General features: G+C 35.5%; 1 protein-coding gene across 5 annotated transcripts; it reads left to right on the top strand.

The window, feature by feature from the left end:
* The first annotated feature begins 2,544 nt into the window (after positions 1-2,544).
* LOC104226575 (MAR-binding filament-like protein 1) lies at positions 2,545-26,222 on the top strand. 5 transcript variants are annotated; one of them, XM_009778602.2, is made up of 18 exons: positions 2,546-2,779; positions 5,401-5,628; positions 6,220-6,315; positions 10,588-10,640; positions 10,835-10,931; positions 11,059-11,132; positions 12,753-12,867; positions 15,291-15,401; positions 16,245-16,321; positions 16,974-17,040; positions 17,787-17,852; positions 24,121-24,228; positions 24,352-24,482; positions 24,708-24,774; positions 24,877-24,932; positions 25,000-25,084; positions 25,293-25,363; positions 25,464-25,552. In XM_009778602.2, exons 1-18 carry the CDS (start codon positions 2,624-2,626, stop codon positions 25,465-25,467), a joined length of 1,662 nt encoding a protein of 553 aa, XP_009776904.1. In that variant the 5' UTR covers positions 2,546-2,623; the 3' UTR covers positions 25,468-25,552. The 5 variants fall into 5 exon arrangements, 4 of the variants coding, with proteins under 4 accessions (XP_009776904.1, XP_009776903.1, XP_070008825.1 ...); XM_009778601.2 differs by having other exon boundaries at positions 2,549-2,779; positions 25,459-26,222; XR_710872.2 differs by lacking the exon at positions 25,464-25,552 and having other exon boundaries at positions 2,545-2,779; positions 25,005-25,084.
* The last annotated feature ends 771 nt before the right edge of the window (positions 26,223-26,993 follow it).

The following is a 26,993-nucleotide window of genomic DNA, read 5'->3' as shown; positions in this document are numbered from 1 at the left end:
CGACTCTGAAATAAATAAACCAATCCCGTCTCGATTTTCCTTTAATTGGAAAAACTCCCTTGCACCCTCGCGGGTGCGGAAAAAGGAGGTGTGACACTCGTGAGTAATGTGACATCAGTTCTTGGGTAGAGATTTATGTTGGATTCCGCATTAACATTCAGTCACTTTATATTAAGTCTTCCGCATATTTATTTAATTCAGTCATCTTTTATGCTATTACTAATATTTGATCAAAGAAATAATTTATAAAAGATAAAAGTAGTTAAGAGTTGGCTTGTCTAACTCTCATTAGTAGGCACCATCACGACTCCTGAAGGTGGGAAATCCGGGTCGTGACATATATTTTCCTTATTAAATGCACTACTATTACCCATTAGGGTTGATAACCAAGTATTCTAGAAGAACCAAATCATCTTTTACTCGATGCTCTTATTCGTTTCCGACACGAAGCAAGAAGTCACTGAAGTTGGATCTGTTCTTACTTTTATAGTATTTCTTGTCATTTGAATATTTTTCATTTGAGGTCATAAGTATAATTTTGGCAAGCTAGATTTTACAGTTTCTGCTTTGGTCAATTTTGGAACTACTAATCGTACTTGACAGAAATCACCTCCCAAACTATTACTTTTCCACCAAACGGTTCATCGATATCCAACATATCTCTAAAACTCTAGGTGATTGTTTCGATCGTTTGATGCTTAGCCAAAAGCGATTCATCCCATAATATCACTTTTGCTTTCCTTATAAATTTAGCACTATTGTTCTGATTTGATATATTTATGATGGTTATTTCAGTTATTTGAAGAAGTATATCAAATTTAAAATGGGTTGTACGACCTCATAATAAAATCACTGTTGGTACACCACTTGTTCTTATTGCTAACAATATCATGTCCCTTGATCGGATATTTGCAAGTAATGCATGACATAGAAATATTTTTTGATTCCGCCGGAGGCATATACAAAGGATAATCCCGCTATACCAGAGTCGATTTTTTTATAATATAGTCTTGAAAGCTTATTCTTGTTCAGGATTTTGCTTTGATTGTTCTTTTTCAAACACTTGTACGACCTTCTTAATATTATACTAATCTTTTTTACTTTGCGATCTATTTTTTTAAAATCTCTAACACTCTATTTATGGAATAAATTTATGTACCCTAAGATCTTTTTTAATTGAAAAATAATTTTACTCATATGATGAATTTAAAAAATAATTTAATTGGATTCTCTTGCTAAATAATTAATGGAAATATTTGATTATTTGGTTTTAACATAAAATATAATTTATTTTCTGTTGATTTAGATTCTTAATATTAGTTCATCTCATTTTCTGAATATTTAACCGTGATTATAATTTTATCTACCATAAATTTTATTTTTAAAGAGTAAAAAGATCGATAACATTCCACTTTTCGATATTTATGTTTGCAAAATTATTAATGGTATTGGCTCTTACCAACGTTTTTCTTTTTTTTCTCACACATTTATATTCTCAAAAAAAAATTTAGTTGTTCTTTAATAATTGGGTATATTTTTCTATACTAAACAAAAATTAATAATAAAAAAATATTATTTGAGTAGGAAAGCAGTTCAGATATAATATAATAATATATTATCGCGGGAATATTTTCTCAATTTCAATACTTTATGCAGTCCGTTTAGCATTAATTTTTTTTGGTATTGAATATTATCGAGTGGTAATGTATTACCAATATGGAGAATTCTTATGAAATTAATTTTATTAATCCTTCCTACATATTTTTAATAAGAGTTCAATAGACAAGATTGTATTAATTTTAAAATTTTATATATTAAAAAAATTAACAGAGAAGTTATTGTAGTCCAAAAAATAAGTTATTACAACTATGTCATTTCCTTATGAGTTCTCTGTTTAATATTTTTGATATTTTGATTTATCAATATTATATTTGTGCTTTTATAATCATATATGAGCTCTTCTGTTTTTAAATAGATTTGGACAATATAATATATATTTTTAAAAATTAAATTAGTAATAGGAAATTTTTAAGAAGTATATCCTAAAAGTAATAGGATTACAAGGCTACAACAACAATAACAACAACAATCCAGTATAATCCCACTTAGTGGGGTCTGGGGAGGGTAGTGTGTACGCAGACCTTACCCCTACCCTAGGGTAGAGAGACTGTTTCCAAATAGACCCCTGACATCCTTCCCTCCAAGAACTTCCCACCTTGCTCTTGGGGAGACTCGAACTCACAACCTCTCGGTTGGATTACAAGGCTAATGTCTAGAATTCCGATTATATCCTTTTATTATGAATTATTATGCTTAATATTAAAAGGTTATTTTTGTAATCCAATATTTTATTCATGTTTTTATAATAATATAGATATGGATAGAAATAGAATATAGATTTAGCAATATCCATACACGAAAAAAAGAAAGAAAAAAAAAACCACAAAAAGGAAGGAAAGAGAAGGCGCGAAAGGAGAGGCAAGAGACCCGAACTACCGAACATTCAGTACCTCTTCCGCATTTTCGTTACACACAAAACCAATTCCAAAATTCCCAATGTCTCATTCCTTCTGTTCTTCTTCTTCTTCAACGAATTCGAACCAGAAACGCAAATTGATCGGCAATGTCATGGCTGAGATCGGCGGTGAACAAAGCAGTAGAAGTTGGCGGCGCTGGCAACCGAAACCTCTCTCGCAACCTTCGTTACTACGCCGATTCCGTCGTCCAACAAGCCTCTAATGCCGTTTCCGGCGGCGCCAAGTTATTCCTCGATCGCTCTGTATGCCCCATTTTTCCTTTCTATACATACACATAATTCATATCTGAGAATTTAGCATATAAGTCTCAAACTAATAAGTACTAGCTAGTATGTATTTTTACCATTTAAATTTTTTAAAAAATATGTATATGTGATCCAGCATATATGTCTAGACCCAGACTGAATATACGTATACAGAAAATTTTAAGAAATTTCGAGCAGAGGCTAATTCAACATATAATCCTTAGAATCGGACTACACAGGCGCGTGCGCACACATATCTACATGTATGTATGTATATATGTATGTCCAAATCATATATGTTTGTGTATATTGAAAATTTAAGCAAATGTACAATCCAGCGTATGGTCTAGGGCTTAGATACATGTATATTGAATATTTTATGAAATTTCATAAGAGGCTAATTCAACACACACACACGTCTACTAGTTTCTACGAATGTGCGTTGCACGATAATAATTGCACGTTGATGTTCGATCACTAAATTTTTTGATATTCATACATTTCATGTAGATTCTCAATCAATTTTTATATAAAGTAAGGAACCAAATATTAAATTTACTTAGAATATTATCTGTATGACCGCAATAGTTGATGTGGAAGTAACTGTAACAATCTTCAAATGTGATTACACTTACATAATACTTGAATTTAAAATGATTTGACATCATCGTCTGAACATGTGAATGATATATATACTTATAATATAAAAATAAAAAATGTAACCGTATCTTACCTAATACTTCTTTATATATGATGTTTTTGGTGTTTGTTCCCTTATGATATTTTAGATGCTTTGTTATTAGAACTCTTGTTGTCGACATTAATATCCCTCTTGAAAATGCAATATATAATAGTCAATGTAATAAAATATCTTGCACATATATAGTCCAACATTTGAACTTATTTGGCTAGGTTTTTTATTTATCGTCCTTGCAATACACAAGCATACGTGCAATTATTTCTGGACGAATTTAAGAGGATATCCTTCATTTTGTGGTGAAAGTTGAATTTTGGGGATAAACACATGCTTGGAAGCACATATATCCATCATGATTGCTACAAAATAAGAAGATTGAAGGAAAGACTAACCGTAATAAATGAACAATACCGCCAAAAGATTAAATTAAACGTAGTTATATTCCTGTGGTGTTTTGATCTTAATTTTTATAATTAAGTTTTATTGAAGTGAAATATTATCATGTCAAATTTTATAAAGAAAAATAAATACGGCATTGTATAGATGATTAAGCCAAATCAAATTGTCCAATTAAAATGAGTATGAAGGAGTCCTTGACTAACTTAACTTTAAAGAAGTTCGTCTATTAGTTTTAGTTTTTGGTAAATAATGTTTAGTTGAATTTATAATCTTATCAAATAAGAAGCATAACTATTGGGACAAGAAATAAAGTTCTAAAACTTCTACAATTCTACATGTAAACTTCTGTGTAATTAGGGCAGTGCTTGTATATATAATATGACAAGTCTTTTATGTGCTTGTAGAATTTTTCTTTGCCAACTTTTCTCATAGTAATTATTATAATTCTAAATATTATAATTTTAATCAATTATGAAGTTGTTTCTTTGAAGGAAAATTGTATATTTTAGAATGTATTGAGTCCCAACAGAAAAAGGTTACTTAGTCCTAACCCAAAATTATATTTATACCCATTATTAAATTGCTACATAAAGGAAATATTAACTTTAACGGGCAAAAGGCCGATCAATTTTTCGGGAATATTTTCGTCTCTTAACATTTAGCTTCCTAACATTCGTGCTTTTATAATTAATATAGATATAAATATAGATATTACACATATGGTATGTGTGTGTGTGTCTATTATGAATATGTGTACATTGAAAAACTTAAAGAAATGTTTAGGAAAAATCTGTGTATGATCCTACATATAAGTCTTGGAATTTGGACTGTATATTTGTATATAAATTAATTGGTTTATTAGGACTTTAGATTCTGGATTTGCTTTTGAGTAGTATTCGTCTTTTTTGGATGAAACCGGATACTGTTGTAGCTATCACATTTCTTTGTTGTCTTAATATGCAGCATACCGCTTTGGATAACAGTAATCATATTTGCACCTCATGAGCTAGCTACTAGTAAAAGTTTGCTTTTTGTTGGATTTTACTAATGCTAGAAATTACCACCTTTTATTCTAAAATTGATGTGGAAAGCGGCATACAATGTCTACCTTCAACAGTTCTTATTGAATATTGACAGCAATTTATGGAGACTATTGGATTCTGATTAATTTAAGTATATGCAATTACATACGAGTGAATACGAAGCTTTTGAAATTGTTGGAAATCCCTAAGAGAGGAGATACTGTCTGCAACTCTTGCCACACGATATGTCTGATTTGGTCAACTTTCAAGTGCCACAGTTATGTTCTTCATGTTCACTTCTCTGTTCTAATAGCTTTTCTTCAGAAAAAGAATTAAATTTCCCCAACTAATTATCAAGGATGTCCTGACTGAAAGCGGAATGGATGCAGATGATTCATATAAAAAATGAATCGGGATTGACTCATAGTTGATTGATTGAATTAGCAAGGATTTCCTATTACCTTCTTTAACTAAGTGCTTGGTACTTTCTTGTGGTTTAGGTGTCTCGGAGTTATCAGAATTTTAAGCAAGCAGCAAAAAGATTAGAAGAACTTTCTGTTTCATGTAGAGGTGTGGAGAGAGTTCAGCTACTACGAAGATGGTTAGTTGCTCTGAAAGAGATTGAGAGACTAGCACTGCCTGTTAGTGAACCTGTTTCTTCCCCAAAGAGCATTGATTCTATTTATACCACCGATGATAGCAAGAATTCTCCTCGCGAGCCGACTTTGGTGAGTAAGTCATAAAGCTGTCCATTTTGTATGGTCTTGTCCAGCTTTATGGGGGATATTAATATTCCATTTATGACTCATCTTCAGGATACCTACAACATAATGAGGCCAATATTTACCTGATTTCAGCTCTACTTCAGATGCCTCCATTGTATTAGCTTTGGGAATTCGTACTTTACCTTTGATAGCGAAAAGCTTGGAAAATTAGGTTGAATTCATGTAAAATATACATAGTAACAATTCCAAAATTTAGCTCTTAGTTATCTGATTCTCTTCAACCCAGGATATGGCAAGCCACCTAGCCATATACTTGTCATTACTATCTCTCCGTACCTTATTGTATCATGAGAGCATTGTAATTCTCTCCCGCACATCATTTCTTAGACGTAAAACTGTAGCAGTTGGGCCTTTGAGTATCCTCAATGGCGAGATATATATTTTCTATTTTCCAATTCCAAATGGATTCTTCTTATAAACTATATTTGTGATCATATATCAACTTCTTGATGATTTTGATTTGTATTTGAGTTTAGCATTCTTGCATCATGTAGTTTAGGTTGCTCATTTATTTGCTTAAATTACCATTGACAGGTTTTATATTATGATCCTGATCTCGGTGGAGAACCATTGAATTTTAGAGATGTGTTTCTTAGCAGTCAAGCTCTTGAAGGCATGATACTTTCAATGGTAAGCTAAAAAACAGCTCAGCTAACTGGTGTTCCATACCTTTTTGATGACTTGAAATTGCTCCTCTACATGGTATAGTTTAACCTCAAAGCTGACGTCGTTGTTCCTTCTTTTGAGCTAGGGTTTTGACTAACCTGAAGCAACCCTTCATGAGTTTGTTGTGTGGTTCCTCCCAATTATTTAGTCTTTCATCTCCTAAATTAGACTCGACACAGATGCTCTCATCACTAGACATCTATCTTAAAAAAACTTGATCTTCCATTTGCGGATTATTGTGAAGTAGGTAATTTCACGTCATATTAATTTTCTTATCAAGGGGTCTTGTTAACTTGATTGGATATTGGGAAGTTAGTAAAAGATGTTCCTATGGTCCTTTCTTGAGCATTTCCTGTTTGTATGGATCCTCTGAGTTATTGATCTATGTCAATTCTGCAACTGTAGGTTCTTTGTTCCAATCTTAACTGTGAAATGCTCTATTGGAAAGAGGAGTTTCATCTTTGCTATAATTTTAATCAAGTCTTCTTATTTTTTTCTTTTTTAAGTTATATCATACTGACAGAATAAAGTTCTAAACTCACCATAAGCATTACATCTCCTATAACTAGTAATCATGTTATTAATCATATCCTTACACTTCTATATCTCCTAAAATTAGACTCAATAGAAGTGCTCTGATCAATCGATATCTATTTTAGAGAAACTCTTGCACTTGTAAATTGTTGTAATGTAGATGAGATATATATATTACTGGACTCCAAGGTCTGTCTCCAAACCTCCAACCTTGCGTTGACTTTGCCTCGCGTCTCGTCAATCAGCACTATGTCATCTGCAAATAATATGCACCATGGCACCTCACCCTGAATGTGACGCATCAATACATCCATCGCCAAGGCGAATAAGAACGGGCTAAGAGCTGATCTCTGGTGCAACCCTATCATGACTGGGAAATGTTCCGAATCTCCTCCACTGTCTTAACCCGAGTCTTAGCATCATCATCCATATCCTTAATGGCACTAGTGCATGCCACAGGAACACCTCTAGCCTCCAAGTACCTCTATAGAACTTCCTTGGGACTTCGTTGTACGCTTTTCCTAGATAAATGAACACCATATGCAAGTTCCTCTCGCTATATTACTCCACCAATCTCCTTATAAGATGGATGGCTTCAATAATCAATTGCCCCGGCATTAGTGTTGTCAAAGGCGAAAGGCTCTAAAAAGCGCTCTAGGTCTATTGGGGCTTTAGGCGCAAAGCACACTTAAAGTGTGGGCTTCAGTAAAAAAGGCGCAATGAAGGAAAAGAATAAAAATATATATGCAATTCAAGAGAAAAGTAACAAGTTCATTCATAGTGTTTCGCTTAGCAGCCGATACACTTATTTTCGATTATATTTGTTGTTTAGTACCGCTTGATTTAACAGAGAACTCGTGGGAAATGAGACGCGGGCCTTAGTGCCTTGCATTACACTGAAGCAACTTAAGCGAGGCAAAGCGCCGTACTTGAGCTTTTCTGAGCTTCAGGGCTTAAGTGTGCCTTAAATGAGCCTTTGTGCGGTTCTCAGAGATAGACACACTCCTCCTTACCCTCATCTCCACTATCATCTCCCAAATTATCAAGATGTTAAGCCATGCTATGAAAATTTGAAAGAGGGTGGTGGAGATGAGGGTGAGGAGTAGTATGTCTATCTTCGAGAACCAGTTCGGCTTTATGCCGGGGCGATCGACTACTCAAGCCATTCATCTTATAAGGAGATTGGTGGAGTATTACAGGGAGAGGAAGAGGGACTTGCATATGGTATTCATTAATTTTGAAAAAGCGTACGACAAAGTCCCTAGTGAAAATCTATGGAGGTGCTTTGAGGCTAGAGGTGTTCTTGTGGCGTACACTAGGGCGATTAAGGATATGCATGATCAGTTGCAGACCCAAGATTTTATACAAGCGGGTTCAATCAAAGACTATGGTAGCCAATCGTATGAGCGGCACCGATAAATAGAATTTGCTCACTACTCTTTTTTGTTCATCATGTGACCTCAAAATGAAGCCATTTACACTCTTTTTTTCAACAAAGTAGGGAATTTCTTGTAAAAGAAATTTACTTCTATTTTTACGTTTCTTATCTATATAAATTAACTAAATTCTCTTCAACAAATTCAAAAAATTTATTAATTTTACTAAAAGGATATTTAACCAACTTAAAAATGTGATAACTCCAAGAAATTTAACATAGTAAAGTATTTACAAACAAAAGACACTAAAAAAGAGTTATAGACTAAAATTAATTAATACAAATGTTTAAAGTAAAAGAGATTATACACCAAACTAATTTTTAATATAGCACCAATTAATAATTTCAACATCAACTAAACTAAAACATTGGCAAATTACAAGTAATTTCAACAAAGCACTCTCGTGTTTTAGCGAAAATTATGAAAGAGAACCAAGGTTTAATTTTATTGAATTAAAATAGAGTTTAATAAGAATGGCTTTTGTTGGATATAAGCAAAGAAAAGAAATCATCAAGAGAAGTAGGAGAAAAAGACAAAATAGTAAACAAGGAATTGCTAAAAGAGAGAACACGTGTAACATGACTTTGCTGCTTTAGTAGAGATTTGAACTTGTGACCTCAGCTGCATTTTGAACCCCCTTGACCGCTGCTTTGCAGGCCAGCTTGTGTTAAGCAGGTTCAGGTACCATCACATTTAAGCATTTCATGTTTTTCCGATGAAATTCACCGGTGAAAATAATTAATTTTTTCAAAAAACGGGTTCAATTGAACCCCCTTCCTATAAGGTGGGTCCAACCATGTGTATGATAGTGCTAAGACTTGGGTTAGGACAATGAGATGAGATTCGGGACATTTCCCAATCGTGATGGGGTTGCACTAGAGATCAGCTCTTAGCCCATTCTTATGTGCCTTGACGATGGATGTATTGACGTGTCACATTCAAGGGAAGGTGCCATGGTGCATGTTATTTGCAAATGACATAGTGCTGATTGACGAGACGCGAGGCGGAGTCAACACAAGGTTGGAGGTTTAGCGACATACCGTGGAGTCCAAAGGCTTAAAGTTGAGCAGGACTAAATCCAAATACATGGAGTGCAAGTTCACTTATGTAACTTGGGAAGCTGAGGTGGAAGTGAGGTTTGATAGACAAGTCATCCCCAAGGGGTAGTTTCAAGTACCTGGGCTCAGTAATCCAAAGTAACAGAGAGATTAACGAGGATGTCACACCGTATTAGTGGAGGGTGGATGTGTAAGCATACTAGGAGAGATAGGGTCCGGAACATAGATATTCGTGAAAAGATGGGGGTGGCCGCTGTGGAAGATAAGATGCGAGAAGTGAGGCTGAGATTGTTCGGGCATGTGATGAGGAGATGCACTGACGCCCCAATGAGAAAAGGTGATTAGGCAGGACATGACACTTCTTCAGCTTACTGAGGACAAGACCCTTGATAGGAAATTGTGGAGGTCGAGAATTAGGTTAGTAGGTAGTAGAGCTTTCTTCCGGTCCTTATTAGTAGTTTTAGTAATCCACTTATTTTGTTGTATTCCTGGATGTCTATCAATATCATATGTTGCTTCTGCTTTGGTTTTTATTACTATTTTTTTGTTGTTGTTGCTTTTCTATGACTCTTTTCATTACTATATATCTGTCGCTTCAATGTTGTGACTGTGTTGGACTGAGCCGGAGGTCTATGGAAAATAGCCTCTCTACCTGCACAAGGTACGAGTAAACAAGAAACAGAAGTGTACGCAGGCGATATGTATAGTAATGTTATGAATGACCCAGTATCGAATTCTGATAATAATATCAGCAAACGAACATTCTCCTGTGCTTCCAGACATGTTGAGCTCCACATATTCTTGTACAGTCAAAGAGGATCGATTCCGTAGAAGATGAGATCAGTAAATGACAATTCACTGAAATTGCATCTTATATATATATCACTTTATTTGATTTTTAACACAAATCTTGTTAACGTGATTGGATAATGGGAAGTTAGTAAAATGTTACTGTTGTCCGCTGTTGAGTGTTTACTGTTTCCTTTTTTTGACTATGGCTTTTCATCGAAGAAGAAATGCAAAAGGTGTCCCTCACTGGGGAGCTTATGGCGTTTTCACTCTTGCATGTGTAGTTCCACTTTCGTGATAGAAGCATAATGTCAACTATAGAGACTGCTATATCATCTTGACTGTTTTGCTTCATCTTTCAGTAGCAATGCTTTCTGCTGATAGGGATAAACTGGTCTTAACTTTTCTATTTTACACAGATTCTTGAAGCACCTGACACAGAAGAAATATCTTTACTTATGGAGATATTCGGGTGATTTTTCCAATATTGATCCTTCAAGTTTCTTTTGGGCTCCTACTTGGATGGACTCGGACCAATCAGTTATCTGAATGGTTGAGTCACTTCAGAAATGTGTGCTGAACTCAAGGGAAAATGATAAACAGAAGTAATACCAGTTTTTTTTTTTTTTTTTTTTTGGTTTCTGATCTATTTTATACTCTCTTTAGGCTATGTCTTATGGGCGGGAAAGAAGTCCGTGAGGCAACCATGAGCAGCATAAAAATTTTGGCAAAAACTTTCTCAAGCTATAAAGAAGAAGTGCTGGTAAGGGAACAAACTCCTTATGCATGTCCAGTAGTGATGTTGCTCTTAGGATCTAAAGAGTTATGGTTGGTATGTTATCAACAAAACAAAAGTGTAAGTCCATCCATCTTCACATATTTCATCCCAGGCAAAGAAGGAAGAGCTGCTTCTCCATGCACAAGGTGCAATTGCTGGGCTGAAAATAAATGCAGATATAGTGAGGTGTGAAGATTTTTTATCCTTCTATCATGACGGAATTTTTCTCCATGTTTATATGCAAGTTCATTCTTTTGACGCAAAAAGTTTATACTCCTTTTCTTTTCACATGTCCAATACCAGTTTTTGGTTCATTGATAATTGTGTATACACACCACTTCTGTTGTATATCTATGTCAGTCTGAACCTTCCACCTCAAGTGTTATCACCATAGGCTAATTCTTGTAAGCTATTGGGATTACTGCCATAGCTTATTCTCTTTTTTTGGTTCACTTCTTTTAACCTATGCCAGTAGATGTAGATTTGTGACTTTCTATAAATATATTTTTTTTTTGATAAGGACTTTCTATAAATATTTATAATGGTGTGATCAATAAACTTAATATTTCATAGAAATCGTTTTTAGTACTAAGACCAGCTTTATGAGGCAAGAGTTCGTGCTAATTTTCTGACTCCTGATAAATGTAGGAATTTCGCTTTCACTATTTCTATATATCTTAGTTAAAGCTTCGTATGAAAATTTGCTGGGTGCATGTCGTTACGGGTGAAGAACTTGTCTGCCATTGTGTAGGAGAGTTGCTGTACTAGAGAAGCCTTTCCCGAACTTGGACTGGAAACCTTAAGTGTTACGAGCTCCACGACCTGTCAGGATGTTTAGATATGACTCCCTGCATCCCAATAGAAGTCCACTTTTCTTGTCATTCAGATGCAGATTGTCCACATTCCAGGAAAGAGGTTTTTTCCCCAAACATGTTATAGTGAACCAAAAGTGACACCGGATCCACTTTTACCAATCTCAGTAAAATTCTTATAATTCTTTTTTCTGTTCTCCAATTTAAAAAAAAAAAAAAAGATATTTTCCAAAAATTGACAAGCTAATTCTAAGTCCCTCATGTTCCCCCAACAAATACTAAGCAGTTCGCTTTTTCAACCCATATTTTAATGATGGTGTAAAGTCAATCTATGTTTGGAACGTTGGAAGTAAATCCAGATTTTGCAGTATTTCCTGATTGCATTGATAAGAAGACTGATCTCAAAGACCTAAATTCTGGTCTTGTTAGGGTCTTGACCAGTGGCGGAGCCACCTTATAGGAAGGGGTGTCAAATGACACCCCTTCGTGGGAAAAATACATTGTATAGGTAGGTAAAATATTAAATTATATATATATATACATACTATGTATTGACTCCCCTTAATTTCTTGGTATGTTTATTTTTATATATTTTGACACCCATTAACGAAAATTCTGGCTCCGTCACTGGTCTTGACCCATGAATAGCTAGCTATAACAAGTGCTTGCTTTCCCTAGAGAGTAGTGAAGAAGATTACCTTATCATCTTTAAAACATAACCTATCTGCTCTCTACAGAGAGACCAGGTGATATAAGTTAAGAAAAGAAGCTTCTTACAGTAACGAGACCTTCTGCAATAACTCATGCTTCCACAATATTTAGTACTGAAGCAATAGTAGTAACATTTACATTATTCTCTTATGACTCACAGCTAAATAGTTAAGCTATTGTGTAGCATAGTGTTATGTTGTTGTTGATAGTCATGCATTTCTTTTGCTATTTGCCTGCACAAACTGCAATATATAATTTCTCTTCTTATGTGATCTGCGACCAGAATAGATTCTGAAGTCTCAAACATACATCAAAAACTAGACAAGATGATATTACAACTGCCTTCAAGCAAAGATGATAAGGACTCGTCTAGTGTTTCAACTAATGCAACATCAGAGGCAAGTTGGATCCCATTTCCCACTTTTTATTCTTACCAAATTATTCTATCTGATAATGTATTTTCAAGAGAACATAGTTGAGAAACCAGAAAATTTTCTTGGTGGAGGAACAAAAGTCTCGAGACTTATTATCTTAGCCATAAAATATGAGTTTTCTTTCTGAACTTTGACTTGTCTCCTCTTGTCTAATAAATAGCTATCTCTTTTCTGATTATTATACTTAATGAGCTTAAGATCTTTGTTGACTTGGAATTGGTTCATTTGATTTTTCATCGTAAAATTTGTATGTTCAAGAGATCTTATGGGAAGTAATGTATCATGCATTTAGAAATTAAATTGCTAAGAAAATATTAACACATCATGGCAGAAGAGATTCTCAACTTCCCATAAATACTTGTGATATAAAGAGGGATGGGCGAGTAGTGTTTTGAAGAATAAATACTCCATACTCAATGGACAAAAGGTTGTTTATGAAGAAAATGTTGTTTAACTTTCCATTAATATGGTGCCGTTAATGGGATAGGTCAGAAAAAGCAATTAAAATGGAGTGAGGGATAGCTGAATAATATTCGAAAAAACATAGAGCTGTATCTTTGATGCATCAAATAAAAGATCAGGTATCCGAAACTTGACAACATGATTCCTTTCCATATATATGCAGACTTTACAGATAAATTGGTCTGTGGTAGTAGTAAAGAGTAAAGGGTTAAGCAAAAAGAGATTCCTAAATGATGAACTTACAAATGTATTGCTGTGACCGCATTAGAGTAGTCTTATAAGGCACTTATAATTTATATGGTGCAACTGCCGTATTTATGGGAAGGACATCATTAAATAAATGAAAATTTCCTGTCTAACAGTTAAAAGACAATTTTCTAGCAACATAATTCAATGATAAAATAGCAGGCACGATCCTCTTCTCATTCTTGTACTTTTGCTTGGAAGGTAGATGAATTACTTGGGTGTGATAAGTTCGAGTCAAATGATTTTATATTTTTCTTTGTTTTTTATTTAATGGTCTCTTGAATATGAGTTGAGCTTAAAGTAAGAAGTGGGGATTCATATAGTCGATCCAACTTGTTTGAGACTGAGGCGTTGTAGTTGTTGTTGTCTCTTGAATAGAGGGTGATTCTGTGCTTGTTTTGTCTTTATCTTATGAGACCCAAACTGGGTGTACAGTTAAATTATTCATTAGAATCCATATTTTTTTATAAGGTAAACATTTTATTAATAAAGATACCAAGATGGTACAAAAGGCTGCATTAAAAGCAGCCAAGCACCTACAACAGCAAAACTCCAGTTACAAATTCCCTATCAAAACCAGTTGCATTAGGCAAGCTTCTCTGATGAAAGTTGGCTGCCCACGGAAAACACACCACTTAGGTAGGTGCTTTGATTCTCCATAACATTTTCCAAGGCCAATTAGAATCAGAACAATCAGATTGTTTCTGGAGAAGGTTATAACAGCTTTTGACAGAGTATTGCACATCATTACTTGCTGGCCAAACCAAACGATCCTCCTTGTCTTCCTCTATCACTGTTGTGCTCAACAATTGGAGTATTTGTCCCATTTCTTCCACCTCCCAGTCATTAAAACCACTTCTGGAGTTCAATTGCCAGCCATTTGTAGAGCAGAACTCAGCAAGATGTCCATCTTTGCTACGAGAGCAATTATATAGATTTGGAAATCTATTACTTAAGCTCTCATCCCCCACCCATACTTCAGTCCAGAATCTGATTTTACTTCCTTTGCTAACAGTAATCTATCTTTTTCAATAATTTTCTGATTTTAGACCATCATCACTTCTATGTGAGACGCGGAAAACCCAGAAAACTTATTCAAGAAGAATGTTAAATAGTGTAGCAATCCCATTTCCTAGATGTCGTCTATAACTAAATTTAGTGTTGGCTTTGGGTAGCTGTAAATAGATCATAATTTTAAACTGTACGTACTCCTCAAAATAAAGAACAGGCAATCGTTGAGATAAAGTTATATAACTGGAGGGTTTTCCAGATAGTTGGAAGTCATTCTATGTTGGTACATATTATGTAGCGAAACACTTGTAAGACACTTCAATTTAAAGTCCTTAAGTAGTTGCTAATGTTTTTTAAAGACGCTGCATCTTTGTATGTAGTTGTTGTTATTGTCAAAATTTTCTGAACACTCTGTGCACCGAAATAAATCTATGCTATTGTTTTTCCAAAACAAAATATTCAGCCCTTGGATGGATCAGCTATAATAGTCCTGGCAGCATATGTTGATCTACAGTTTTCCACTATGGCATATCCTTTAGGCATATAAAAGAAAACAAAAGTTACCTCTTCAAAGTGAAACATAATGTCTCCAGGATAAGCTTAGATTCATTTTAATTGATGGGAACTTTTTCAAATTTTGTTGAGACTGGATGCGTTTTCTGTGGCAGGCATTGAAAGAAGCACTCTCTCAGCTACAATTCTTGTCCAAGTTGGAAGCACTTTTATTACAGAAGAAGGCTTTGCTCAACAGGGATATTCCTGAAAGTCAGTCCAAAAGGGTATGCTTTCTAAATGATGATGTTGAATTCTCCTGATCTTAAGTGCCATATATGCATAAAAATAAGATTGGCTGAGGTTCTGCTCACAGCCCTATACCCTGGACACGAGACCTGCCTAAAAAATCCACACAAATCACCTTTTACCGGAGATGATACTTCTTATGGAGCTTGCTTTCTTGTAAGAGCCATTTGCTTTTATTGAGGCGTCTCTACAACCACATAACATCCACTTAGCTTATCTTTCAATACGGGATCCCTCACTAGTAGTATTCTATGAATTACTACCTTTGCACCACAAAAAATGACCTGGTTCAATCTCCACAAGAACAATAATATTTGATAGAGGGGGTAATTATACCTGATCTGCTGAAGTGTCAATTGTTATTTCTTTCACTATCTTAGGTCTCATCACCTTGTTTTAATATATAAATATATAATCTATCAGAATCAAAAAACACAAATCTGTATCCATTTGACAAGTTTCTTATCTCCTTCTGTATCACAACCACTAATCATAGTGATCAAAGAAGTAAATTTGAAAAATAAATAACGTTGATACATCCAAAACTCATTTCCTTTTATAGTAAAAAATCTATTACAAATAATCATCAGCTAAACATCAAAACCAATTATGCACGTGCTAGAGTACTAAAGATAGAGGAGTGAATGTGGAGCAATCCTAGCGTAGAAGAAAATGAGGATGATGATTGTTGACTTCTCCTAATAAAAAACAAGTAAGAAGTCCGGAAAAGGCAATTAATCCTATGGAGGTTCTCTTCTACATAAGGTATATTTGGATCTGTTTTGCGTGTTTGAACTGTCTTCTCTTTGCTATATAAATAGGTGTTTAAGCTGAAGGTTTTATCGGAGTCTCTTTCAAGCTCTGCTTCAAAAACTGAAGAGCGCATTTCAGAGAACAGGTTCGAGCTTCTCTCTTTTGTCATTTCCACTCTCTCTCTCTCTCTCTTTGAAAATGAACTTCTAAATGATATTTACTTGCAATCACTGTGATCTTTACCTTCTCTCTCTCAATGGAAAAAAATTTACTGATTTTTTTTTTTAATTTTGCAAATGCTTCAGTTCTGATCTATAACTATTAACTAAGACATCTTAGGTGGAGGTTTACTGAAAAGCGAAAGTGCAAGGAAACTTAACATATGCTTCTTATGTGTCAAATGTCATATACCTGGTAATTCAAATCAGATCTCTATTTCAGAGCAATCTTGCAAAGGCTAACTAGTACATTAGAGTGATTGCAAACATCATGGGCGACCAGTGCAAATTTTGTTCAATCATACTTATGTTTCTCAAAAAGGAACTTACTGTTTACTGAAGTTTCTAGTCCAAGGGTAGCCTTATATTTAAGTTTTCCTGTAATGGCTCAGATACTTGTAACACTGTAAACTTACAAGCATTTCATAGAAATATGCTCATACCTTTTTATTAAAGACACTATTCCTAATGGAAAATTTTGGATTTCCTATGGAAGGAGCCATCTTTTTTTTCTTTTAGTGGGATTATTCAGTACTTGTTTCAAAACATTCTCAGATTTCATCCATTTCTTCCCTGCAGAATCCAAAAGGAAGGAGCTCTTAAGTTCCGTATAGTAAAAACTGGCGAGATCTCCCAGCTTGAAATGGTAAGGTTTCCTGGACGTGCTCCTATTGGACACTCTATTAACTGCTTGTAGCCAATTAATGTTCATGTCTGGGAAATGGTTTGATGGCGTAGCTGGATATGGATTCTTGCAAAGTCTCTTTTCCTAAGCTAGTATTGTCCACCTTTGATGTATTTCAAATTCTCTGCTTCGACTGGTGTTCTCCTAATTTCTTTCTACTATCATCACAGGTTGATCTTTCCTACTACTGGGTCAAATTGCAAGTTTGTTAGAGAAAAGATTTTAAATCTTTAATATGTCAGTGAAGGCGTTAACATGATTACTTTATACATTTAAATAAGGCAAAACAGAGTTAATTTATACTGATGCATGGATTAACCAATAAATCCAAAGGGAGCCCGAGTATATATGATCCTTTAACTATAAGCTCCATAACATAGCATATATCTCCTTGTCTGAATCTTAATTTCCTGGCACACTAACATTTATTTCCTTACTTCTTACTGTTTCTGAATCTTCATGTAACAAAAAGAATGGGTGCTCAGATGATTCTGTTCATTAGTTCATCTGTTCTTTCATTTTTTATTTCCTTGTGAGTTAGACTCACAATTACTGGAAAGAGCCAACCGATGCTAACTATTTCCCACATGTTTTCGTGTCTCAGTGTCCTCTAATTCTTGGGATGGGATTAAAAAAAATTCACTTTGTTGCTAATTTTCTTGATGATGAGATTGTACTCACCAGTTGAAGTTGATTTTCTTTTCTAGGAACTTGAGGATGAAATTAAGGCACTCGAGAATCAGAGAGATGAACTTGAAGCAGAGCTCAAAAAGGTAGCTAATGCATTCTTTTATTTACCAAAAGTGTGTATGTCGTAGTGAAATACATTTTATTAATCTTGTATTTTGATTTTATTGCATTACTTGGGCTGTAGAGCCACTTCATCTGCATCTACCACTTGATTGTAGCTCGTCAATTATGCAAGTTTAGGTCCCCAGTTGTAGGTGATTTCTTCTCATTCCAAGCCTTGGTGGACATAGTTACCTGGTACATGTGCTGGTGGAAGGTAGAAGGTACCCCGTAGAATTAGTCTAGGCACGTGCAAGCTGGCCCGGACACCACGTTTATAAAAAAAAGTTTGGGTCTCACTTCATATACATAGCGATGGGATAGTGGAGTACTCTTGAGTCTAAATCGAGTAGATGGAGAAGTATACTGCATTATGTTAATGACTCGAGATATATTTTTCCTCTGCAAGGAGACACCATCATTGAACTGTATTTTTGTTTCTAGAATGATAAAGAGCAGTTCAAAAGTTAGAAAATCTAGACGCCCTTCACTTACTGCAGAGAAACTGTGGGAATTTGGGCTTACTGTAATAGGCACAGTAATCTCCTGAGGAGTGTGGTCCGACCTTCTCATTGAAAGATCCAGAGGTACTAGTCGCTTGAAAATGGGGAGCAGAGCCTCCTTAGTGTCTTGTATACCTCAGATTCAGCAATGACATTCATAGTGGAAGGATCCTTGCCTACTAATCCTTAATATTAGTAAAATTGTGCAGTGTGTAATAACTATGCTCAGTTTTTCTTAAATGAAGTCCTTCCTACTTATAGATTTTCTGAATGGCATCACTTGTATACACTTCTTTAGCAGGAGCAAGCAATTGCCTGATAAACGTAGCTAAGTACCCATGAGAGACTTCTCTAGATGGACACTTGCGAGACCCCTGTTAGTATTCTATAAGCTTTCTCTTGAACTTCACTAGCCAAACCAATCAGGACTTGTGTGTCCATTTTGGAGATACTTTTCCGAAACTATGAAAGAAAATGGGCCTTACCCTTCATTGGTTACGTAAGGGTTTTCAAAAGGGTTTATAATATCCTAGGCTACTCCACTCATTGCCTTAGGGTTGAGGTGGGATGCTCAGATTCTTTCACATGGTATAAGAGCCAGGCGCATCCTTATTCTTTATTTACCAATGTTGGGCCCCATGTTATATTGTCGATGCACTAGATGTCCATTTATGGACCTGTGGGGGATGGAGCGGAGGGGTTAAGTGTCATGCATTGGTTGAAAGAATGAGTTTTTGTCTCATTGTATGGTTTGGACAATCCACATCTCATAAGCTAGATTTTGAGGTTGACTTGTGCCGAAGTTTTCTTTCACATGGTATCATAGTCTAACTTAGGTGAGCTCGTTTTCACAATCTCGTTCCCTCCTAATGTTCTATCGCTCTGGGCTTCTCTCTCTTTCTCTCTCTCAACTGCGCCTTGGAGCTGCTCTTGGCTTCTCTTTCTCAAAATTCAGCCCATCGAGTCAACTAACACTCCTCCAAGTCTACTTATAGCCTGTTGAGCCTAATCTCTATTTCTCAACTCTAGGCCCGCTCCTGTTGAGCCTTCTTTCTTTACTCCAGGGAAAGTGAATCAAAAAGAAGGAAAAAAGGAAAAAAAAATCAAATCCATGTGTAAACCCTAGAACCGGGTTACACATGTGAGAGTAGCGCTGGCAAGTGGGCCCGGCCCAGTCCTAAACGGGCCTAAGTGGGCCGGTCCTAAGTGGTCCCGGTCTTCACGGGCTTTTTGTAGGACCATCCCGGGACCACGAACTAATAGTCCCGGGCTAAGTGGGCCCGTCCCGGGCCAAACGGATAAACTTTCTATTTTTTTAATTTTTCTTGTAGAAGTTAGAACAAAAAGATGGTAATAAAAATATCTAAGGCAATGCATTATAATTTTTTTATAGCATTAACAAAACATGATAATATCTTTCTTAGTCTTCCTCCCTTTATGGAATTAGCACAACAAGGTGTTAATACCACCATTGAGAAGAAAAAGAAACTAATCAAGATGTGCCAAAATACAAGTTACATATTAATTTACATGGCATCTCTTACAAACTTCATAAATCCATTAAGGTCCGGAGGAATTTTCATTGGTGGTGGCGGAAAAGAAGCTTGGTCATCACCGCTTCCGGGCGAAGCAGAATCCTCTGTAAGTTCAGCTAGCATTTCTTCGTAAGCTTCGTCTACCTCTGGTTGTGATTCAGCAAGTCCAAAATTTCTTCTTTCCGAACGGATCCAATCTCTAGAAAGTATTGATTTTTCCAAGATCTCCCTCATAGACGCTCTATAATCACCGAGTTGAAGTCTTGCTTGACTGAAAGCGCTCTCCGATGCCACTGTTGAAGCTTGAATAGTTAAAATGTCTCAGGCCATCCTTGAAAGAATCGGAAAGTGTTTTTCTTTGTCCTTCCACCATTCCAAAATATTAAAGGAGCTGTCGGGATTCACTTCCTCAATTCCCTGTGACAAATAAACTTCAAGCTCATTTAGTTGTAAAAAATCACTAGTACTAGAACCTTGAGAACTCCTAAACCCGGCCCAAACACTAAGTGGTCTTACTCCCGCTGTTTTTTTTAGATGATTGAGAATCAGAAGAAGAAGTTGGAACATTTGGTCTAGCCTGATTTAATGCAACTTGATAAGCATTATAAATAGTTTGAGCATTTATTTTAATTGAGGCTATTGCTTCCGGAAGTTTAGACAACTCCTATTCTTCAAGTGCTAAACCATTATAAACAGTTTCATACCAAAATTGAGGACCTCCTAATTTCATAGTAGGATTTAACAAGGCAACACACCATAAATAGGGGGAATAAGGAAAAAATATTTTTTAAACTTTTTTCTCATAGAATCAATAGCTTGTTCATAAATTTTCCCACCCTCTAAAAAATGAGCAAACAAATTTGCAAGTTCTGCAATATAAACTAATCAATTAGAAATAGTAGGATAATATTGCCCAGAAAATTCATTTGTAGCAATATGAAATTTTTCTAAAAAATCTACAAGCATTTTAATATTAGCCCAATCCGCATTTGTAAAGTGCTCATCATCATCACTTACATGAGCATTAAACGTTGAGTTTATGGGGTTTCTGTATTCATATGCAACAACTAAACTTTCATACATGTAATTTCATCTAGTTGGACAAGTTTTAGGAACCTTTCTTTCTTTTAGGCCAAATTCATCGCATCTTTTAAAATATTCTCTAAGTCTACTTCTATGTTTGAATAAAAAAGACAATTAAGAGCCATTTTAACCTTTTCAATTTTAATATTTAAAATTTTCATACCATCACCCACAATTAAATGGTAAATATGACAAATACATCTAACATGAAAAATGTTACTAAATGCAGGACTTAGTGTAGTGGTAAGCAAGGCTACAACATTTGTGTTACTAGTAGCATTATCTATTGAAACTGACATGATTTTATCAATAATGCAAAAATATCTACAAATATCTGTAACTATGTCAGCAATAAATTGCCCTGTGTGACGTGAAATTATTATTCTATAAGAAATAATGCGCTTTTGCATTATCCACTCCTCATTAATCCAATGACTGGTAACATTAAGGCAATCACAGTCATTGCTACTTCTATCAATATCAGTTGTAATAGCAACACGACAATTTATATGAATAAATAAATAGCGCAAATATTGTTCATATTCATTTTTATATTTATAAATATCGCTCTTTACGGTTCTGTGAGGAAAACCTTTATAAGTAGGATTCTAAATTTTTCTAATACAATGCACAAAGTGAGGTGGATGATCCCAAGTATTGCAAATATCACCGCATCGTCAGTCACCGTACAGCAAGATGTTTCGTCTTAAAGGAGAAGATCATGACGTTGGTGAGAGATGGAAAGCTCATCATTGACGCTCGGTTAGAAGGAAAATTATAGGGTAAGCACATAACAGTAATCATTTTTGCCAATTCTTCCCGATCTCTTTTTGGATCATAATATAAAATACCACCGGTAACAGTGTTAACTCCCGGTTGAAATTGATTAGACCCGGTACTAGGGTCAACCTGACTAGGAGTAGGTAAACTTGACCCCTCGGCCAAGGCTTTCATACGAAGATATTTGGCTTTATCTTGAGGGTGTATCAATATGTCTCTTTTCAAAGTTCCCGTTCCCCTCCGACCGTCAAAATATTTAAAAGCTAACTCTTTGCCACAAGTTTTACACTTTAGCCTTATTTTGTGAAATTAGTTGAGTAAAAAAGGCCAAACAATAGATGTTTCTGACCGTTTGGGACGTTGACTAGAAAAAGTAGGGGTAGTAACATGAGGATCAGACGAGGGATCATTTGGATTATCATTAGTTGAGTTAACTTCAGGAGCAGGACTAGTGGGTGTATCGTCATCCGGTTCCGTTTCATCAAAATCTATTTCTTCATCATCATTTTCATCAATAGTTGGATTACCATAAAGAGCATTCATATATTCATGGTTTAATTGTTCACCAGCGCCAACATTATGCAAAAATTGACTCTCAGTAAATTGTAATAAAGTATTATCACTATCAAAAATAGCATGAGGTGTAGGACGGGTATAGGGTTTGGGTCAGGGAGCCGAGGGAAGTGAAGGAGGAATGGATTGGCCACTAGATTCGCCACTCTTGGATTTTCTCTTATTTTTACCAAAAAGTTTTTTAAGGAAGCCATCATAATTAATCAAATAATAGAAAATAAATAAAATAAACAAAACTATAATATTAAAAATTATGAATTGGAACGAGTTTACTGAAATGACAAACAACTTGTTGAAAATTGATTATCGTTGAAGACTTGAAGATTTCAATTCACCAACTTCACAATTTTTCACAAATTGTAACAATAGCAATTATAGAAGAAAATTAGAGAGAGATTGATGATTTTGTGAGAAAAGTGAAAGAATAAGGGGGTATTTATAGTTGAAAATAGTGTAATTATAAAAAGTTTGGGGTTAAAACAAAGTTGGGGCTTAAATGGCTATTTTGTAAAGAGCCAACGACTATTTTGGCAGCCCAAATGGCTACTTTTTAAATGCCCTAACGAGCAGATTTTTTTTTTAAATTAGAGCCGTTGGGTTCGTTTAGGACCGCTTGAACCGGTCCTCGTCCCAACCAATCCTGGTCTCGCGGGCCTCAAGCACAAGACCGGCCCAATTCCCAGCCCACCTCCCCCGATCTCGGTCTTAAACGGTCTGGGCCGTTTAAGGCCCATGACCCATATGGTCCGCGGTCCTGGGCCGGTCCCGGTCCTGGACTGGCCCACTTGCCAGCCCTATGTGAGAGGGTGTTCAAAAATGCTACATTTGCCCCTCATCGGTTACGTAAGAGTTCCCAAAAGGGGTTTATAATGTTCTGGATCACTCAATCCATTGCCCAAAGGTTTTAAATTGGATGATCAGATTTTATTATGGAAACAAGTCTTTTCACTCCAAGAAAAGGGACATCTGAAATAAAATATGAAAAGGAAATAAAATGACTCAGCTTCAATGAAGTTCGAGTTGCCTGAGCTACAAATAGTTTATTGAAAGTATTCCTAAAAAATGGTCACCTGAATTGAGGAGCAGGAAGAAAATAGTCTATGATATTCAACATTCAAGCACGAGTGTTCCAGAAATTACTCTTGTGACCTAGGTCATTGAGAATCTGAATTTTTTGTGGAAGGTTGACTATGAACTACACAATGCTATACTATTAGCATCCAGGGGTGACTCGAGGGGGAGGCTAGTAAGGTCTTTGCTTTAGACCTCCTAAATTTTGGGGGCCCAAAAATATTTTTAGTTGTGGATTTACTATCTTATTTTCGCTTAGACAATATTGAAGTTTATAGAAAAATAAAAAACAAACACAAAATACGTATAAAAAAGGAAAGGAAGATTATTTTTAATAATAAAAATATTTTAGAACTTTGAATTAAGATACCCACGTCTTCATATTGATAAATAACGTTTATTATAATAAGATCCAAGGTATCAAATTGTAAATACGTGGCTACATCTTATTAACTTGAATTTCCTTACCAATGTGAATAGTAATATTATATTTTATAAGATAATTCCTCTATAGACAAAAAGAAAGAAAGAAACCAATATAATATTAATACTATATTTTGCAAGATAACTATACTATAGGCAAAAAAAATAATAAGGCCCCTTATTAAAATTTGGCTTTAGGCCACAACTTTTATTGAGACGCCTTTGTTAGCATCTGATCATCACTCTTATCACTGATCATATTGTGTCAATGAATACTTGTGTAGGTCAAAGTTGCATTGGTTTCTGCAAATGCTCGTCTTCACAATGCTAGGGAAGAAAGAGAGCAGTTTGATGAAGCTAATAATCAAATTCTTCAACACTTCAAGGTGAAGGTAGGTCGACGATGAAGCATTATGGTTAAGGAATTTATGTTATAATGAAGTTAATGCATAATTTTGTAGTCTGCAGGATGACCATCTTATAATAAGATCTAATATCTTCAATCCTAAATTCAGGAAGATGAGCTATCTAGATCAATGACCTTATATCGGGCAGAAGCAGATGTTTGTGATGCATTTATTAGTTTTTTAGAAGACTCCTGGACTTTTGAGTCCTCTCACATCCAACAAAAGCAGAAGCAGGTCAAGTATGGAGCTTTTCTGAATGTGTCTTTGGGTTCTTTTTTTCTTTTTTATATGGAAAAAAGGTGTTATCGTGTTAGTTTGACTGTTCTGGCTTGCTAAATTTCTGAGTAGCAATAAGAGTGAAAGTAAAATAGTTGAACCATTATTTCGACATGCATTTAATGTATCCTTGAATAGTAGGATTTATGGAGAATGTTTACTTAATGATGTGCTTTTCAAATGTCAAGTGATGAGTTGGACAAATGTGAAGATTATTTGGTGAACTTGTCAATCCTTGTCTTATCCATGTACAAGGTATGGCTATTTCCATGTGGGGTGTCTAAGATTAATGCTTTCGATTGTGATATAATAGTGAAACTGAGTGTTATGAGAACCTTTTTCCTTTGCACTTAACAGGATGAGCTGGGCCCTTCTATTTCAAACATTAGGGAGCTTGCAGAAAACTTGAAACGGTATCATAATTCACATTATTTAAGTATCCTTCTAAGGGGAATCGTGTTTCTAAATTTGGATTGCCAGGTCAGAGAATACGAACAATGAGAAGATGGAAACAGTTGAAGTAAATAGAAGGCTAGAGGAAGAATACCTGAATGCAGAGGCTAAGGTACATGGATATTTATTTCTCTGACGTACTCTGATCTGTTCACTAGTCTCAAGAGCATGATCATTCTCCACCGGAAGAATATATATTTTATCTCTAACTTGTTATGTGTTTTTTCTGTTCAATTCATTCTTCATTCTCTCTCTCTTTCCCTCTCTATTTATCGTTAGTTGATGTTCTATTTTGTCTTTTTCCTAAAATTAATTTGCAGTTAGTTACGGTGTTCAGTGTAGTGGACGGCATAAAAAGACAATTTCATGGGCAAGAAGGCGTGATTTCTAGGTGATGAAGTGTTATTGTTTACTTGTTTTATATATGAACTAATGTTGGTTGCATTCTGTAATGACCCCAAGATTAATAACACGGCTTTTAACCAGGAAAGGTGATCAGAAACTGAAAGAGTTATTTGATACTCTTCAAAAGCTCGAAGAAGAATTTGAATCCATTAATAGACCAACGCTGGAACTTGAGACCCTAGCAAGGAAGACTGAGGCAAAATCAAAAGGGACACTTGAAAGTACTCCTTCTTCATCTCCTAAGCTGCCAATAAGCGATGACTCTGCATGCTTTTTGGATGCTCTCCCACGAATCCAGACGCCAAGGGCTGACTCTACGTCCACTTCAGAAACTGTGGTACTAACACCAAGGCGATGGATGAGAGAGAACGTCGGAAGAAGTCTTTCATTAGCTATCAATCAGACAACAGGGACACTGGAGTCCAGTTTCAAGTCACCAAAACTTCGGAAAGGGAAGTCCTTGGATCCGGCTGCTGAACTGTCTAAGTTGAAGCTCGAGTTAGAACTTGAGAATGATAGTAGAATACACCCTGCTGAGGAGATTGATGACTGGGAATCTGATGTGATTGATAAAGAACGACAACATTTTAAATGAACTTTCCAACAACTGTCCACGGCTTTAAATGTGTACTCTTTGGCTAATTTCTTGAGCAAAAATGTGGCAATTCGATACAAAATATATTATTGTAGCTCCTTTTTCTCTCAACACTGGACCTTGGGGATAACTCTGATTCATTTTATATTGTTACACTTAGTTTTTATGGTGTTAGATGAATCTTTTGTACATAAAATGAGTTGATTTTAAGGTGTCCAGCCTGAAATTTAAGTTTAACATGGATTCTTTCCATATACTGTCCTTTCTATAAATTTATTAGACTGGACTTAAAATGTTGAAGCTGTGGATTTGGAAGGAGTAGTTCTTCATGTGAGAAACACCGAAGCGTGTGGTGAGATAATTGGGATCGCTCCACTTTAACCAGAAGCATATTCGGGCTTTAAAGATAGAGAAATTCCTGGTAGGGGAAACTTTACTTCCTAGTAGGTCCGCTAGGTGTGAATCTAGATTATTTCAGTTTTGGATACTGTATGTGTTTAGAAAAAATTAGAAAATGTTCTTCAAGTGAAAGAAATTTTACTTTTGGTGTCTGCTAATAAGAAGCTATACAGATTCTTTTGGAATGCAAAAGCTGAAGTAGCGTTAATAGGAAGAGGGAAATGGAGACTGGTAGTTGGGCCAGTTGAGGAAGTTTGTCAGTTCGGAGCGTGTCTAGTTTTGAACTTTGTCAGATAAAGTCATGTGAGGAATCTGATGTGGAGTAGTAGCAGCCAGGGGCAGAGCTACAATATTAGCTACGGTTCGGATAAACCCAGTAAGTTTTCCTTAGATTCTGTATTTTTCGAGGATATAAATATTTATTTCGAACCTAGTAACTGAAACGAGCTAAGAATTAAATGACAAATTCAGAATCCATAAACTTAGAATCCTAACTCTGTCTCTAGTAGCAGCAGCAGTAACAGACAAAGTCCAGAGCAGAAGCAGGGGCATGGGTGGTTTCTACCTGTGCAACAATAAGTCTATAATGAAATCAATCCAAATTATTTGCAAATCTCTTGGC

This window comes from Nicotiana sylvestris, chromosome 7 (assembly GCF_000393655.2).
Source record: "Nicotiana sylvestris chromosome 7, ASM39365v2, whole genome shotgun sequence".
In the NCBI taxonomy this organism is placed as follows: Eukaryota; Viridiplantae; Streptophyta; class Magnoliopsida; order Solanales; family Solanaceae; genus Nicotiana; species Nicotiana sylvestris.
Note: the sequence above shows the minus strand (reverse complement) of the source record. Positions and strands in the feature narration are given on the sequence as shown.

Excerpts from the sequence above, each read along its gene's own strand:
- LOC104226575 (XM_009778601.2), top strand. The coding sequence starts at position 2,624 with ATGTCATGGCTGAGATCGGCGGTGAACAAAGCAGTAGAAGTTGGCGGC. Across the intron at positions 10,932-11,058 it reads GCTATAAAGAAGAAGTGCTG|GCAAAGAAGGAAGAGCTGCT; the intron begins GTAAGGGAACAA and ends ATTTCATCCCAG. Across the intron at positions 15,402-16,244 it reads CTGAAAGTCAGTCCAAAAGG|GTGTTTAAGCTGAAGGTTTT; the intron begins GTATGCTTTCTA and ends CTATATAAATAG.